The 13,683-nt window shown below is 35.4% G+C and overlaps 1 protein-coding gene across 1 annotated transcript in view; it reads right to left on the bottom strand.

The window, feature by feature from the left end:
• The window catches only part of LOC150092366 (mushroom body large-type Kenyon cell-specific protein 1-like), a 152,537-nt gene that overhangs the window by 95,931 nt on the left and 42,923 nt on the right, over positions 1-13,683 (bottom strand). Inside the window, exon 2 of the mRNA XM_090414925.1 lies at positions 7,011-7,079. Within this exon, the coding sequence (XP_090271051.1) occupies positions 7,011-7,079 (69 nt within the window). The remainder of the gene's footprint in view (positions 1-7,010; positions 7,080-13,683) is intronic.

Below are 13,683 nucleotides of genomic sequence, written 5' to 3'. Positions count from 1 at the left end.
CTCAAAAAAAAAAAAAAAAAAAAAAAAAAAAAAAAAAATTCTGAAGAGGTTTCTAAAAACAAATCTTGTATGTTTCTTGAAGACTAAAGAAATATACAAAACAACAAAAATCCAACAAAAGAAAAATATTTCCATATTCACTTCATGTATATAACATAAACTACTACATCTATATATATACAGGGTGTTCGGGATAAATTTGACATATTTATAATTAATTATATTTTTCCGTAAGTTACATGTATTAACACACTTCTCTTCATTTAAAAGTTTGGACCCTTCTTCATTCATATACAAGATGTCAGAAAGGATGGATAGCTGGAACCCACCTGAATCATGGAAGAGAATAACTTGTATCATGATGATTCGTGCCCGCCATCAAAATAAGGATATTACGACTGCTGCCCAATGCTCCCTGAATACAGTAAAAACAATCAGGCATGAACTAGAGACTTGCAATGGTGACTACGAGGATGTAGCAAGAAGAAAGATCCCTAGCAGACGATCTGATTGCGTTCGTAGAGCAGAATTCCTCGCAAATCTGCAGGAACAGGTGTTGAAGAACCCTGGCATTGGAATTCGGGCTTTGTTCGTGGAGTTGCTAACTGTAGTCAAGCCCTGGATAACAAGGGTAGCCAATGGTAGGCCGTATGTATGGCAGCAGGATTCGGCCCCTTGCCACACCTCTGGGAAAAGTCAAAAATGGTTGTCTGAAAATTTCTACGACTTCACCAGTCCAAATGTTTGGCCTCCAAACTCCCCAGACCTTAACCCCATGGATTATTTTGTATGGGGCGCAGTTGAAAAAGACACCAATCGCACTTCCAGTAATACAAAAGCCCAGTTAATGGATAAAATTAAAACAGTTTTTGCGGCCCTTCCCAGGGAGACTGTAGCATCAGCTTGTTCGAGGTTCCGAAGCAGAATTGAAGCTGTGATCGATGCTAATGGTGGTTATTTTGAGTAAATCTTGTTGATAGTATTGTAATTAACTCTGCCTGTAATGTTTTTTTGTCAATTCATTAAATTTAATAGATACAAAGAAGATTTTCTTTTTCCTTACGAAACTGTCAAATTTATCCCGAACACCCTGTATATATATATAAAGGGGGGGGGGGGGTTCTGAATACACCTAGAACAAAAATGATATTAAAGCAACCGATATAACCACAAGAAAGAACATATCTTAAAACCCTTTAACCCCCCCATGTTTCATCAAATTGTAATAATTTGTTCTTTTTCTTTTAGGATACATAAAAAGACAGAAATGCAGGTCATCATGAAGTTTTTCGTGCTGCAAGAAAAGTCCACAACAGAGATTCACCAAACTGTGTGTGAGACTTTAGGGGACTGTGCCCCAGCATATCCAACAGTTGCCAGATGGGTGGCCTAGTTTAAAACTGGGCATTCTGAAACAACAGATGCCCCAGGTCAGGAAGACTTTCCACAGCGATCACACCTGAAAACATCGATGTAGTACATGCCATTATCCTTGATGATAGACAAATACCAGCCAAAAACATTGCTAAGACTCTGGGGATATCCAGGGAAGGAGTTGAGTCATTAATCACCAACATCTGGGCATGCAGAAGCTCTCAGTGAAGTGGATCCCCCAAATGTTTGAATGTCAACCAAAAGAGAGAAAACATGTGCTGTCATCTCAAGGGATTTAAGGTCATTTTGAGAAATCAGGTGCACATTTTTGGCTCATATGGTGACTGTTGATGAAACATGCCTTTATCACTATGACTCAGAGACCAAACAATAGTCGGTGGTGTTGAGACACAAAGGTTCTCCACAGCCAAAGAAGTTCCGAACCCAAAAGTCAGCAGGTAAGGTTCTTGCCATTGTCTTTTGGGATATGGATGGTGTAATCCTTACCAAGTACATCAAAAAAGTAAAACTGTTACAGCAGCTCTGTAGGAACTGAAGGAAAAATGCCATGGGAAACTGAGCAGAAACATGTTGCTTTTGCAGGACAACACACACCTGCTCACACTACCTTTGAAACCCAACAAACAATACACAACTTGGGCTTTCAATGTCTGCCTCACCCATCTGACAAATAGGGTGGGTGAAGACCCCTCCATTCCCAAATCCTCAAACAGACTACTGTTTTCATTTCACTTTATTCAAACACTTGCTCTGGCTGATTTACTGACATAATTCTTGCTGAAATGAAGCCCTTCATCCCTCATTCAATTCAAAATTCCTTTCATGACTGGCTTTCCAATCGGTGTGCCATGAAGAGTTCCAAGAAACAATTTTACTTATCAAAGTGAATTGAGTCAAAATTTTCAGCATCATTCTTGGCATATATATAATGAAGCTCACAACTTTAAAAAAAAATCCGACTCTCAAACAACTCTAATTTTCCTCTTTGATATATGTCAGCTGCGCCTTTGGATCCCTTTACAAAGTGGTGTAATTTTTGTTCATCTATGTTTCTATCTCTCTTCCATCCAGATGACACAATCATGTCACCTAAAGATAAAACCACCACCTGACATTAATCACATTATTTCAATTTCTGTATACATGACCAAAGTAATTTCTATTATACCAGGAACAGCTTAGTACATGCCTTGACTGGACTTTTTCCAGAAAGACAACAGAAGAATTTTCGGCAACTAAGTTATTTGCAACTTCTGAATCTTGAATAACTTAGATACCAGAAAAAGTCTTCTGATCCTGATGTCCCATTATCCAAAAAAAATAAAATAATAAATAAAGAAAACTGTACTAAAAATTGTTATCTACTAATAATGTGACTCATGGAAACAATTCCTATATTCAGCCAAATGGAGATGATATGAGGGTCATTTCAAAAGAAAAGTAGTGCTCAAACCAAACACTTATTTAACAAAATACAGTTATAGCTATCAAGATCTCTATTCTGCTTATCGCAGATGTCCAATATTTGTAAAGTCGTATACTACTGTCAGTAAACTTTTTTCTTTTGATGCATTTTACAAGTAGTGTGATTTCAGTAAAAACCTCATTGATGGTAGTAAAGTGTTTCCCACAGAGTGGTTCTTTTAACTTAGGGAAGATCGTTGTCTGGAGGGCTCATGTCTGGGATGTATCAAATAGGGAGAGGAAGCACCTGCCATCAATACATTTCCATAAGATGAGACATTTCATATGAAACATGTGACTGATCGTTGTGCAATATTCTAGTTGAGTTACATTGCTTCCATTCTGAAGTCTTATTTTGCAAAACAAGAACACGAGAAACAGAAAACAAGCACGTAATATTTGTACTCAGAGTTAGAATTGCAACTGATATGCAAGTGAAAACATTACATCGTACTGACCTTGCATGCGTCAAGTGTGCAGAACTTTTGAAATATCCTCTTAGTTTGTTCAAACAACCCAATGCTCTAACCACGGTCCTCCAATCTAAAATAATGGAGAAGGCTATACACAAAAATTAATTGTCAACCACCGTTATGGATTATGCTGCACTCAAGCCATAGTGGATTTACACACCTTCATCACCCACTACTGTACACATACCCTGGAAAAGTTTAGAGAATCTTGGAAATGCCAAGAAACTACTCTTGAGATTTCCATGATTGAGTCTTACATAGAGGCCTATTCAGCAAATTATGATCCTATAGCATTTATAACTATGAAGCAAATTCCTCTACAGCCCATGCTAGACTATCCTAGAACTTGGATCTTTTGACTACCATTGTTTCTCCTATAACACACTATATGTATTCCTAAAAATAATACGGCTTCTGGAAAAAACAGGATTAGCAGCACAACACACAAAACCTGTACAGTCTCAAAAATTATACTGTAAATCTAAAAAACTAAAAAAATAAATAAAAATAAAATAAATAAATAACAAACCCAATAAAAACACTACTACAGTTTTAAACATCTTTAATTCCTAATAAATAAACACAATACCATACTACAGTAAATACTGACCTGCAAGTGGTCAGCAAGCAGTCAATGAATAAATCCTATTCATAGCTCTTCCTGATGATAGTACACTTTATTTCCACACTCATTTGATATGCATAGCATTGTTCGAAGATTCTAAGCTTTGGATCTACAACCAATGTTTTAAACCCTGATCTCCATGACATTCTTCACTGAAATGACAGTACTCTAATCAACTTAAATGCTATCAAATCAGAGCCCTGTGGTCTTTCTTTCAAAAAAGATCTCTCTCTCTCTCTCCTTATCATCAACATAATAATCAGATAAGTACACAATGCTCATATCTAATCAGATCTCTTTTCTTGGGCTGATATTTAGGTCTCACCATTCCTGGCACAAATACATCATATGAATCAATAGTTCCTACTCAGGCTCTAAAAAACTAAAGACTTCAGTACTTTGCAGATCATAACATTACTTCTCACTTGTACAGCTGCTTTGTAGAAATTCCAAATCTGCCCAACCTTAGAACAACGCTTTCATATTTAGGGTGGTGCACCAAATACTTTCCCAAAAATTCTTGTGTCCAGAAGAGAGAAATCTGGTTAACTGATGATTTCTCCCCTCTCTCACATACAGATTCTCCCCGCTCTCTAACTGCTATCTTAACAGAAACAGGTTGCTGTTTAGTGGATGCTGTTCCACTAAACAGGCATCTGTCATTCCTCTCCTTTTCTTTAAGGTTATAAAAAAGAGAGCAGCCAGTGAGCCTCAAACTGATAGCATACCAGTTGGAAGTAGAGATACCTCTATCTGCCCATCCAACTGGACTAGCAAGTGTAATAATGCCTTTCTTGAAAATGACAATGAAATTTCAGTGAGTGTATAAAAGGTGTTGAGAAATGGCTGATAACCTTCTAAGCTTGGGTGTAAAGGAGGGAAGCTATAAAATGCATCATTCTATTGGACTGTACAACCTGCCGTATTCATCACACGATGTAAGAGTTCTGGGTAGCTACTCAGTGGAACAATTTAATATTTAACATGATAATGTGTGCGGCAATGGAATTTTATTCTGTGCAAAAACCAACATTAGTTCTAAAAGTTGCCACTAGGGAAATATATGGTGCTGCAACCGTACCATTTATGCAAATGTCCCTAATGACATATGCTTAGAAAGAAGCTTTCCATAAAAGCAGGTAGCTGTGGAATGCATCAGTTCATTGCCTGTGAGTAGACGTATTAAAGCACAATGTCACCATTACCGAAGAATTGTGCAGTTCTAGTGAAGTTGTTTCACCAAAATAACAGCTGTGACTTGAGAGCACTGCAAAACTTGAACATTAAAGGGATTAAAAATAGGTCCAATAACTGCAAACGGTTGTTGCAAAATGATCCAGAAATTTGAAGAGACAGGTTCCTTAGATGTCAAACCTAGCAGAGGATGGAAGCCCATCAAACAGCTGACAGTGGAGGAAGTAGCCACAGAGTTAGAGGAAGAAAGGATGGTAACTGTCAGAGGAAGCAGCAGCACACGGTCTTTAGACAAACCCGTATGGTTTACAAAGTCATAAGGCAATTCTCTGCACTGTCCTTGCAAGATTCCCCCCCCCATTTTCAGTAATTGCTCAATCCTGACCAGGGTGCACAAGAAACATTTGCCCTGAAGATTTCGCTTCATTCCCCGAAGATCACTGTTTGGTGTGGTTTTACAACGGATTCATTATCGGCCATTTTTTTTTCCAGGGAGCTCGGTCCTGCTGGTCTCATTACCTGAACTGTTAATGGGCAGCAATATGCATCTCTCTTAGCCAATCAGGTGATTCCAACACTTCAACAGCATCATTGCCTGGATTCAACAGTTTTTATGCAGGATGGTGCCCCTCCTCACATCACCATCCCTGTCAAGCAGTTGCTTCAAACACGTTTTACCAAGAACAAAATCATAGCGAATTATAACCAGTATAATTTATAAATGGTTATAATTTATTAACCATTTATTTATCAAGGACAGAATTATAACCATTTTTGTACAACATGGCCAGCATGCTTGCCAGATCTGTGACTTTTGGCTTTGAGGACATTTCAAAGATGTTGTCTATTGTGGACACATAGCCAACTTAGCGGACCTCAAGACAAGCATTACATGCCATATCCACATTTCGAGTGAAACTCTACATTCTGTGCTTGAGCATGAGATTTTGCAATTTCAGCATGTTGCTGACAATGGAGGACAGCATATCAAACTACACAATGCACTGTGTATACCTTATGTTTTGTGATGTTTTGAATTGCCTACTATGGTATTGCAGTGCCATGTATTGCCCTAATGGCAACTTTTAGAACTAATGTTGGTTTTTGTGCAGATTAAAATTCCACAGCCATACACATCATCATGTTAAATATTAAATCGTTCCACTCAATAGTTACCCAGTTACAGCCTTTTGAAATGTAAACTTTAATTATCATCACCCTGCAGATTGCAAAATGCATGTGTTAAATGATACTGTTTCATAAGTAGCTGTAAACAGAATCACTTTGAACTGGTGATTCTACACACTAATTTGTAAAACTATCAGCATTGTGTGTTAAGCACAATGCTGATAGTTTTACAAATTAGTGACTAAAGTAGTCACTAATTTGTAAAATTAGTGATTAAATTTGTATGACTAAAGTAGCATGGATTCAGCAAAATTGAATTGTTGAAGCCATGTTACTCTTGATTGCTCTGACGGAGCAGTTAATCCCATCTGCATTGTATATTATGGCTATCACCTTTGGCAGGTTTGCCTGCTTTGTGAGATGAAAATTCAGTTTCTGAGACAGGAAAACCTAGCTGCAATCTCTGTATGAGACTGGATAACTCTCCTCCAATTGTAAAGCTCGATAACAATTCTTCATGTCATAGATGGGGAGTGGAATCCATGTCTGTCCAATGAAATGACAGCACTGAAGCCAACTTAACTACCACTTTTTTTTACAGTATTTATAAATATATTCAGTGAATGCCTTTTATTTGAAGCCTGTATTTAAATTTGATCTTTTTTTTCAAATAAATTTTGTATTCTGTATAGTATGAAATGCTTGATAAATACCAGGATATAAAAACATACTTGTAAAAGGTTGAGTAAACTTCTGCCATTTTTCTGCTCCCATTAATTCTTCTGCAAGCCTTTCCATTCCTGAAAAATACATTATTGATTATCAAATCATGATATAACATCAAAATAACATACTTTACATTTTAGCCTTAAACTGAAACATCAGGCTTTTAGCTATAACCAGAAACACCCAATCTCTAAGATAACTATAATTTTTATAATGAACAAAAATTGATATGTTAACTGTACAAGAGTTTAATCAAATATATTGGAATGATGAACATTTATCCCTGAAACAAGTATAATTAAAGAAATCTTAAAAAAAGAAATTTATTTTCACACTAAGAAATCTTATATAGAATATTACTGATCTCTACATTTTACAAACATTTCCCTACCGCCGTTTCAAGATGGTTAGATTATTGCACTTAATGCAACTGTAATCAGCTTTATCATTTACTTTATATATATATATATACATACCAAAAATGTATTATACAGTTTAAATCCAATAATATAATACAAATAGAGCCTAATATTCAAAACATTTGGGTTAAAACATATTCCTTCAATTGCAACTTAGACAAATACTGGAAAATTTCCTTAATCTGGATAATATCATGTGAAGTCCTTGGCTTCTGCTCATTCCCCAAACAGCACTAATTTCTTATGATCTTGACAAAATACAGAAATGTTCTTTACTTTGTCAGGATCATAAGAAATTTAGTCAGGGCTTAATCCTTTCAGTTTCGCTGCAGTGAAACCTCAAACTGCTCATTTATGTATTACTTATAAAGATATAACACGTGTTTAATAAAGAATTCCAAATTTCTAATATGAAGGTTCTGGCTCAATTCACAAATTATGAAGTCATAAAAAATTTTTAAAAGAAAGGGAAGAAAAAAAGAAAGAAAGTTTTAAGTGGGAAATAAATTTCATCATTAAGAATGAAAACGACCAGCTTACTGGAGGTCTAAAGCAGCTTGCTAAATCTACACATATCTGGTATTTCTAGAGCAAGGTTTCATCATATTAAGTAAAATTAAAAAAAAAAAAAAAAATTAAAACGCGCGCACACACACACACACACACACACACAAACATCAGAATTATATATATATATAAAGAAGTCTCCTTAGCTTAGTCACTACAGATGAAGCCCTTTGGTCGGAAAGATCTTGGCTCAATTAACCAGACTAGACAAAAAAATTTGTGAGAAAAGACCCGGTTTGCAGAAGAAAAAAATCATCTTTCATCAAGATAATGCACCTGCCCACAAAGGTGTTTTGGCAATGCGGAAATTAAGGGATATGCATTATGAATTGTTGGAACATGCACCCTATTCCCCAGATTTGGCTCTCTCTGACTTCTATCTCTTCCCAAAACTAAAACTTTTTCATGCTGGTTAGCGTTTTTCTTTGAATCAAGAGGTGATTACAGCTGTAGAGAGGTATTTTGCAGATCTTACTGAGAACCACTACAGGGATGGGATAATAGCACTGGAGCATCACTGGAACAAATGTATTAGTCTTATGGGAGATTATGTTGAAAAATAAAAATAATTTTGAAATTATAAATTCGTTTATTCATTGTTAGGCTGAGAACTTTTCAGACCACCCATATATTATATATATATATATATATATATAGTTGTATGAATAAATGCATGAAGGTGAAAGACGATCACAAACATCCATGCCCTATGCAGGACTTGAACCTGTATCATCTTGGCTGGAGTGTGGATAACCTAATCACTCGGCCAACAAGGCCAGCATATTGTATAACATTATATATAATATATTTAATATATATATATATATATATTATTCTAATTACTTTGAAAGATTGCTATATGAAACAAGCAGTGACAGCATGGTGATAGAAAACACTCAACAGGAATGTTGAGTGTTTTCTATCACCATGCTGTCACATCACAAACTACGCTGCATAATTCAGAAGACCTAGTCAGAGGGTCGAATTTCAGATGATTGGAATAGAGCACTCATAGTACCCATCTATAAAAAAGGGAATAAAGCTGAATATGAGAATTTTTAGAGGAATTTCTCTACTAAGCATTCCTTGTAAAATTTATGTGAGTATTCTTGAGAAATGGCTAAGAAAATTATGGAGGAGAAGCTTGGAGAAGAACAAGCTGGGTTTCAGGCCAAACAGAGGTTGTCAGGATCAGATTTTCACTTTGAGACAAATAGTTGAGAAATGATGGGAATATAACAAGGATTTGTATTTAGGTTTTGTAGATCTGGAAAGGGAACTGAATTAACATTCTATGCACAGGCAAATCGGCCAGAGAATACACGCAATATACAGAAAAAAATCACATTATAAGCAACAGCATTATATTGGTTAAAAGGGAATATCCTTATCTTCAGATTTCATCTTTAACATCTCCAATTTCTTTTAATATACTCTTTCCTCCATTCCAAGCTTTTTTAACAGCCTCGAGAACATTTTATCACTTGGGCGATATTTTTTTTATATTCTTTCTAAGGTCCAACTTTAGCACAAAAAAGTTAGGTATCAATATGTAGCTTTTTTATATTTTGTCTGTATTCTTTCTTCTTCTCTTCCGTCTAAGACGGGATTCCAGTCTTCTCTATTCCTTGCTGTTCGAAAAAGTTCCTTATATGTTCTGCATCCCGAGATGTTCTTTATTAATTTCAGCCAGGTAATTCTTGGTCTTCTTTTTTCAGTTGGAAAAGTATTGATTAGGACATTAGGAAGTCTGTCTGCATCCATGAGTGCAGTGTAGCCAAACCATCTCAGTTGTTGTTTTCTAATTTTTTTCTATTATTGTCTTTTTATACAATAATTCTTGTCTGACTGTGCTGTTTGTTTTTTTTTCTATCCAACTTGTTCTATTTATTTTTTTTAAACATTTCATTTCAAATGCCAGCAGTTTTTTCTCCTCTCTTTTCTTAACTGTCCATGCTTCTGCTCCACAGTATAATATTATAGTATAATATTCTGCTCCTATTGGTATAATTATTGATTCATATAATTTGATTTTGGCTTGCTTAGATATCTTGTTTGTTTTCCAGATTTTCTGTAACTTTCCCATAGTGGTCCATCCTATTGCTATTCTGTGTTTGATTGTTTTGAGTTCATCTATTGTTTCTGTTAGTTTTGATCTAAGATATATGAAGTTGTCTATGTGTTCTATTTGTTCTCCATTTAGGGTGGCTCAGATGGTAGTTCTGCTCCTCCCTATTTTCACCACTTTTGTCTTTTGTGTGTTTATTGGCATGTGATATGTTTTACAGGTTTCGTTTAGCTTGTTTATCAATCTTTGTAGTTCATTTGGGGTTCTTGCAATAAGGACGAGATCGTCTGCATACTTGATATTATTTATGTTTAAACCATTGACAATGATTCCAGGCTCATTGCAAATTACCTTCTTTACAACTTCGTCTAGATATATGTTGAATAGGCATGGGGATAATGGACATCCTTGCATTACTCCTTTTTTGATCTCTATGGGTTCTGTTGTGAGTGTGTCCTTTTTAATTATTGCATTTGTCTTAGAGTAATATTTTATCAGAAACTGTATTATATATTTGTCTATTGCTTTTTCTAGTAGAACTTTAAGAAGGATTTCTCTGTTGATGCCATCAAAAGCTTGTTTAAAGTCCACAAAACAACAATATAGTTCTTTATGGTCTTCCCAGCTGAGCTCTGCTAGTTGATGCAATGTGAAAATCTGGTCTAATGTTGAATAGTTTTCTCGGAAACCAGCTTGATTTATGCCTATCAGTTCTTCATAGTGTTTTTTAATCTATTTTGCATAATTCTTATGAATATTTTATAGGTGTGGGAGAGTAAATTGATTGGTCTGTAATTTCTGCAGTCTCTTTTGTCTCCTTTCTTGTATACTGGGATGATCTTTCCAGTTCTCCAGTCATCTGGGATCTCTCCTGTTTGTGGCATTTTATTGAATAGGGTTGTTAAATATTCTATTGATATGCTGCCTCCATATGACCACAGTTCAGTAGGGATGGTATCAATGCCTTGTGCTTTATTGTTTTTCATCTGTTTTATTGCATATCTAACTTCTTGTAAAATTTTTGGGTGGTCATTATTTTCTTCTATTGTTGGCATTGTAGTTTTGTTTCCTTGGTGAAAGATAGTCTTAAAATGGTTTGACCAGATTTTTCTTATATCTTCAATATTCCCGGTTTCAGTCATCTTGTTGTTTATCATTGTTACTGCTTTTGCTGAGAATTCCTTTGTAATTTCTCTTATAGCGTCATGGAAGCTTTTAGGTTGTTTTGTTGGTATGCTTCTTGGTATTTCTTAGCTTTTTCTTCTAACCATTTTTCTTCGGCTTTTTTTTTGTATAGGTTATCAACTTTATTTTTTAGTGCTCTGTATTTTTCTCTATTCTCTTCATTGTTTTGTTGGTTTACAAGTATCTTGGCCTCTCTTTTCTCTTCTATTGTAGCTACGATTTCTTGGGTTACCCACTGTTTGTTTATTTTGGGTTTGGTACCTAGAATGTCTTTTGCAATTGATAACACTGTTTCTTTTCCTTCTTCCCAGTATTTTCCACTATTCTGGAAGATGGAGGGTTTTAATTTCAAGCACATCTGTTCTAAAAATCGACTTCTGCTTGAGCTGCTATCTTTTAGTTTTGATAGATTGATGTTTTCTTCTTTTCTGATATTGTTTTTCCTGTTGAATTTTATCTTCAATTTGGTGGTTAATATTTCGTGGTCAGTGTGGAAATCAAAACTTCTTAATGTTCATACATTATTTACTGATCTTTTACATTGTTTGTTTATGATGATATAGTCTATGCCGTTCTTTATATTACTATCTGGGGATGTCCATGTATATTTATTATTAGGGCATATTCTTTAAGAACACATATTGACTTGTTTGCTAGGAATTTTCAATATGATTTCTTCTTCTCTAGAACTGTTTCTTTAACTTCTCCAGTTCCCCATTAGGTTCAGATTTTTCTAACTTTGCAGACAACTTCACCACATGCCTTCTTGATTGAAACAATCAACATTCTCTTAAGATTTGGGGTTTCTCTAAAGTCAGATTATAGTTAACCTTCGAGAAAAAACTGCTCATCTCTAATTCTTTTTAAAAGTGCCTCCATAGTGCAACTGAAAGAAACTACAGGACTTGACTAGAAAAAACCTGAGTTCGATTATCATCATGATTAGAGGAATCGTTGTGGACTTTTTTTCAGCTGAAAGTGAATTAGCTAATCTGAGCTCCATTCTTGTCATGATGAGAGGAATCTTTATATCGGCTTTTTCAGTTAAAAGTGAGTTAGCTGTTCTCACACAAAAGTAATAGGGTTGTTCCTCTCAGAAACTCAGGTTTTTCATCCTTCATACAGACAAATCAGCCAGAGGACACATGAAATTTACAGATACAAAATGCAGTTAATGGATAGTAGACGCTGTTATGTATAGATGAAAGCACAGCAGTTTGTACAGAATGGATGCCCTCCTGCAACGAGTCCTTGGACTTCTTGGAAGTGTCATATCATATTAATATTTATTTAAAATAAGGATATTTAAATATCCTTTTTTTTTTCAGGCAAATATATTGAGACTAGAAATTTTCAAAATTGACAAAGAGCTTCTGAAAATACAACCTTGGGCATTGGACGTGCCTAAGTGTTGAAAGATGACACACTATGCCCAAAGTATATTCATCTTCTATTAGTGCATTTAATTAATATTTATTAAATGTTAATTAATCTGAACTCTGGTGCCAAAAGTTGTATTTTCATAAGCTGTATCAAAAATTTATGATTTCAACATATTTGGCTGAATTTATTTTTTTTATACTGATCCTACAGACAATAGGTTGAACAGTCAATAAGCACATTAGCATCGTGTCTGAGTTGCAGGTGAGAAGTCAGAAAGTTTATAGACTTTTTTTTTTTGAAGAGTTGCAGGTTATAGCTATTTGAAAATATTTCTTGTAAAAGTCTGTTTCAGAGGACGAAGATGGATAGAATAAAAGAGAAAGAGGAAAATCAGGTTTGGCGTGTTTGCAGTTGCACAGTAAAGGGGTGCTGGACAACTGCTGCTCATATATTAACAGGTGCAACAGAAAGCAGAGGAATGATGGGTGCCAGTTCAACAGAGCAATGACACTGAACTGCTCTCCTCTGGACAGTGCCAAGAATTTTTAGGGAAGTTTTAGACACCACTCCAAACATGTGAGCAGCATTCTTAGTACAGTCATACCCCGACTTATGCGAATCCGGAGTTACGCGGTTTCTTATATGTACGTATTCCTGTCCCACTTCATGCCTCACCACTAGTCGTATCTTTCCGGCGCCGGCCGCATTCACCAGTGTCGCACATGCTGTGAACAAGCACTGCCATGTTTCACACGGTCTCCATTCATGCACAATTTTTATAGTCGACAAACCTTGCGATTGTTTAATGTTATGTTCTTGATAAAAATTTTATCACATAAAAAATAATAATGTCATCCAAAAGAATCAAGTCCGATTCTTCTACAGCTAGCAAGAAAAGAAAAACATTGACTTTGGAAACAAAACTCAACATTATTAAGGATTTTGAAGGCAGAATGAAAATTTATGAGCTAGCAAAGAAGTTCGATCTACAGGAATCCACAGTAAGAACAATCATAAAAGAAAGGTTTACAGATTTTGGAAGACATAGATTCTAAC

This window comes from Typopeltis vanoorti, chromosome 26 (genome assembly GCF_054136105.1).
Source record: "Typopeltis vanoorti isolate ZY-2024b chromosome 26, IOZ_Tvanoo_1.0, whole genome shotgun sequence".
Lineage (NCBI taxonomy): Eukaryota > Metazoa > Arthropoda > Arachnida > Uropygi > Thelyphonidae > Typopeltis > Typopeltis vanoorti.
Note: the sequence above shows the minus strand (reverse complement) of the source record. Positions and strands in the feature narration are given on the sequence as shown.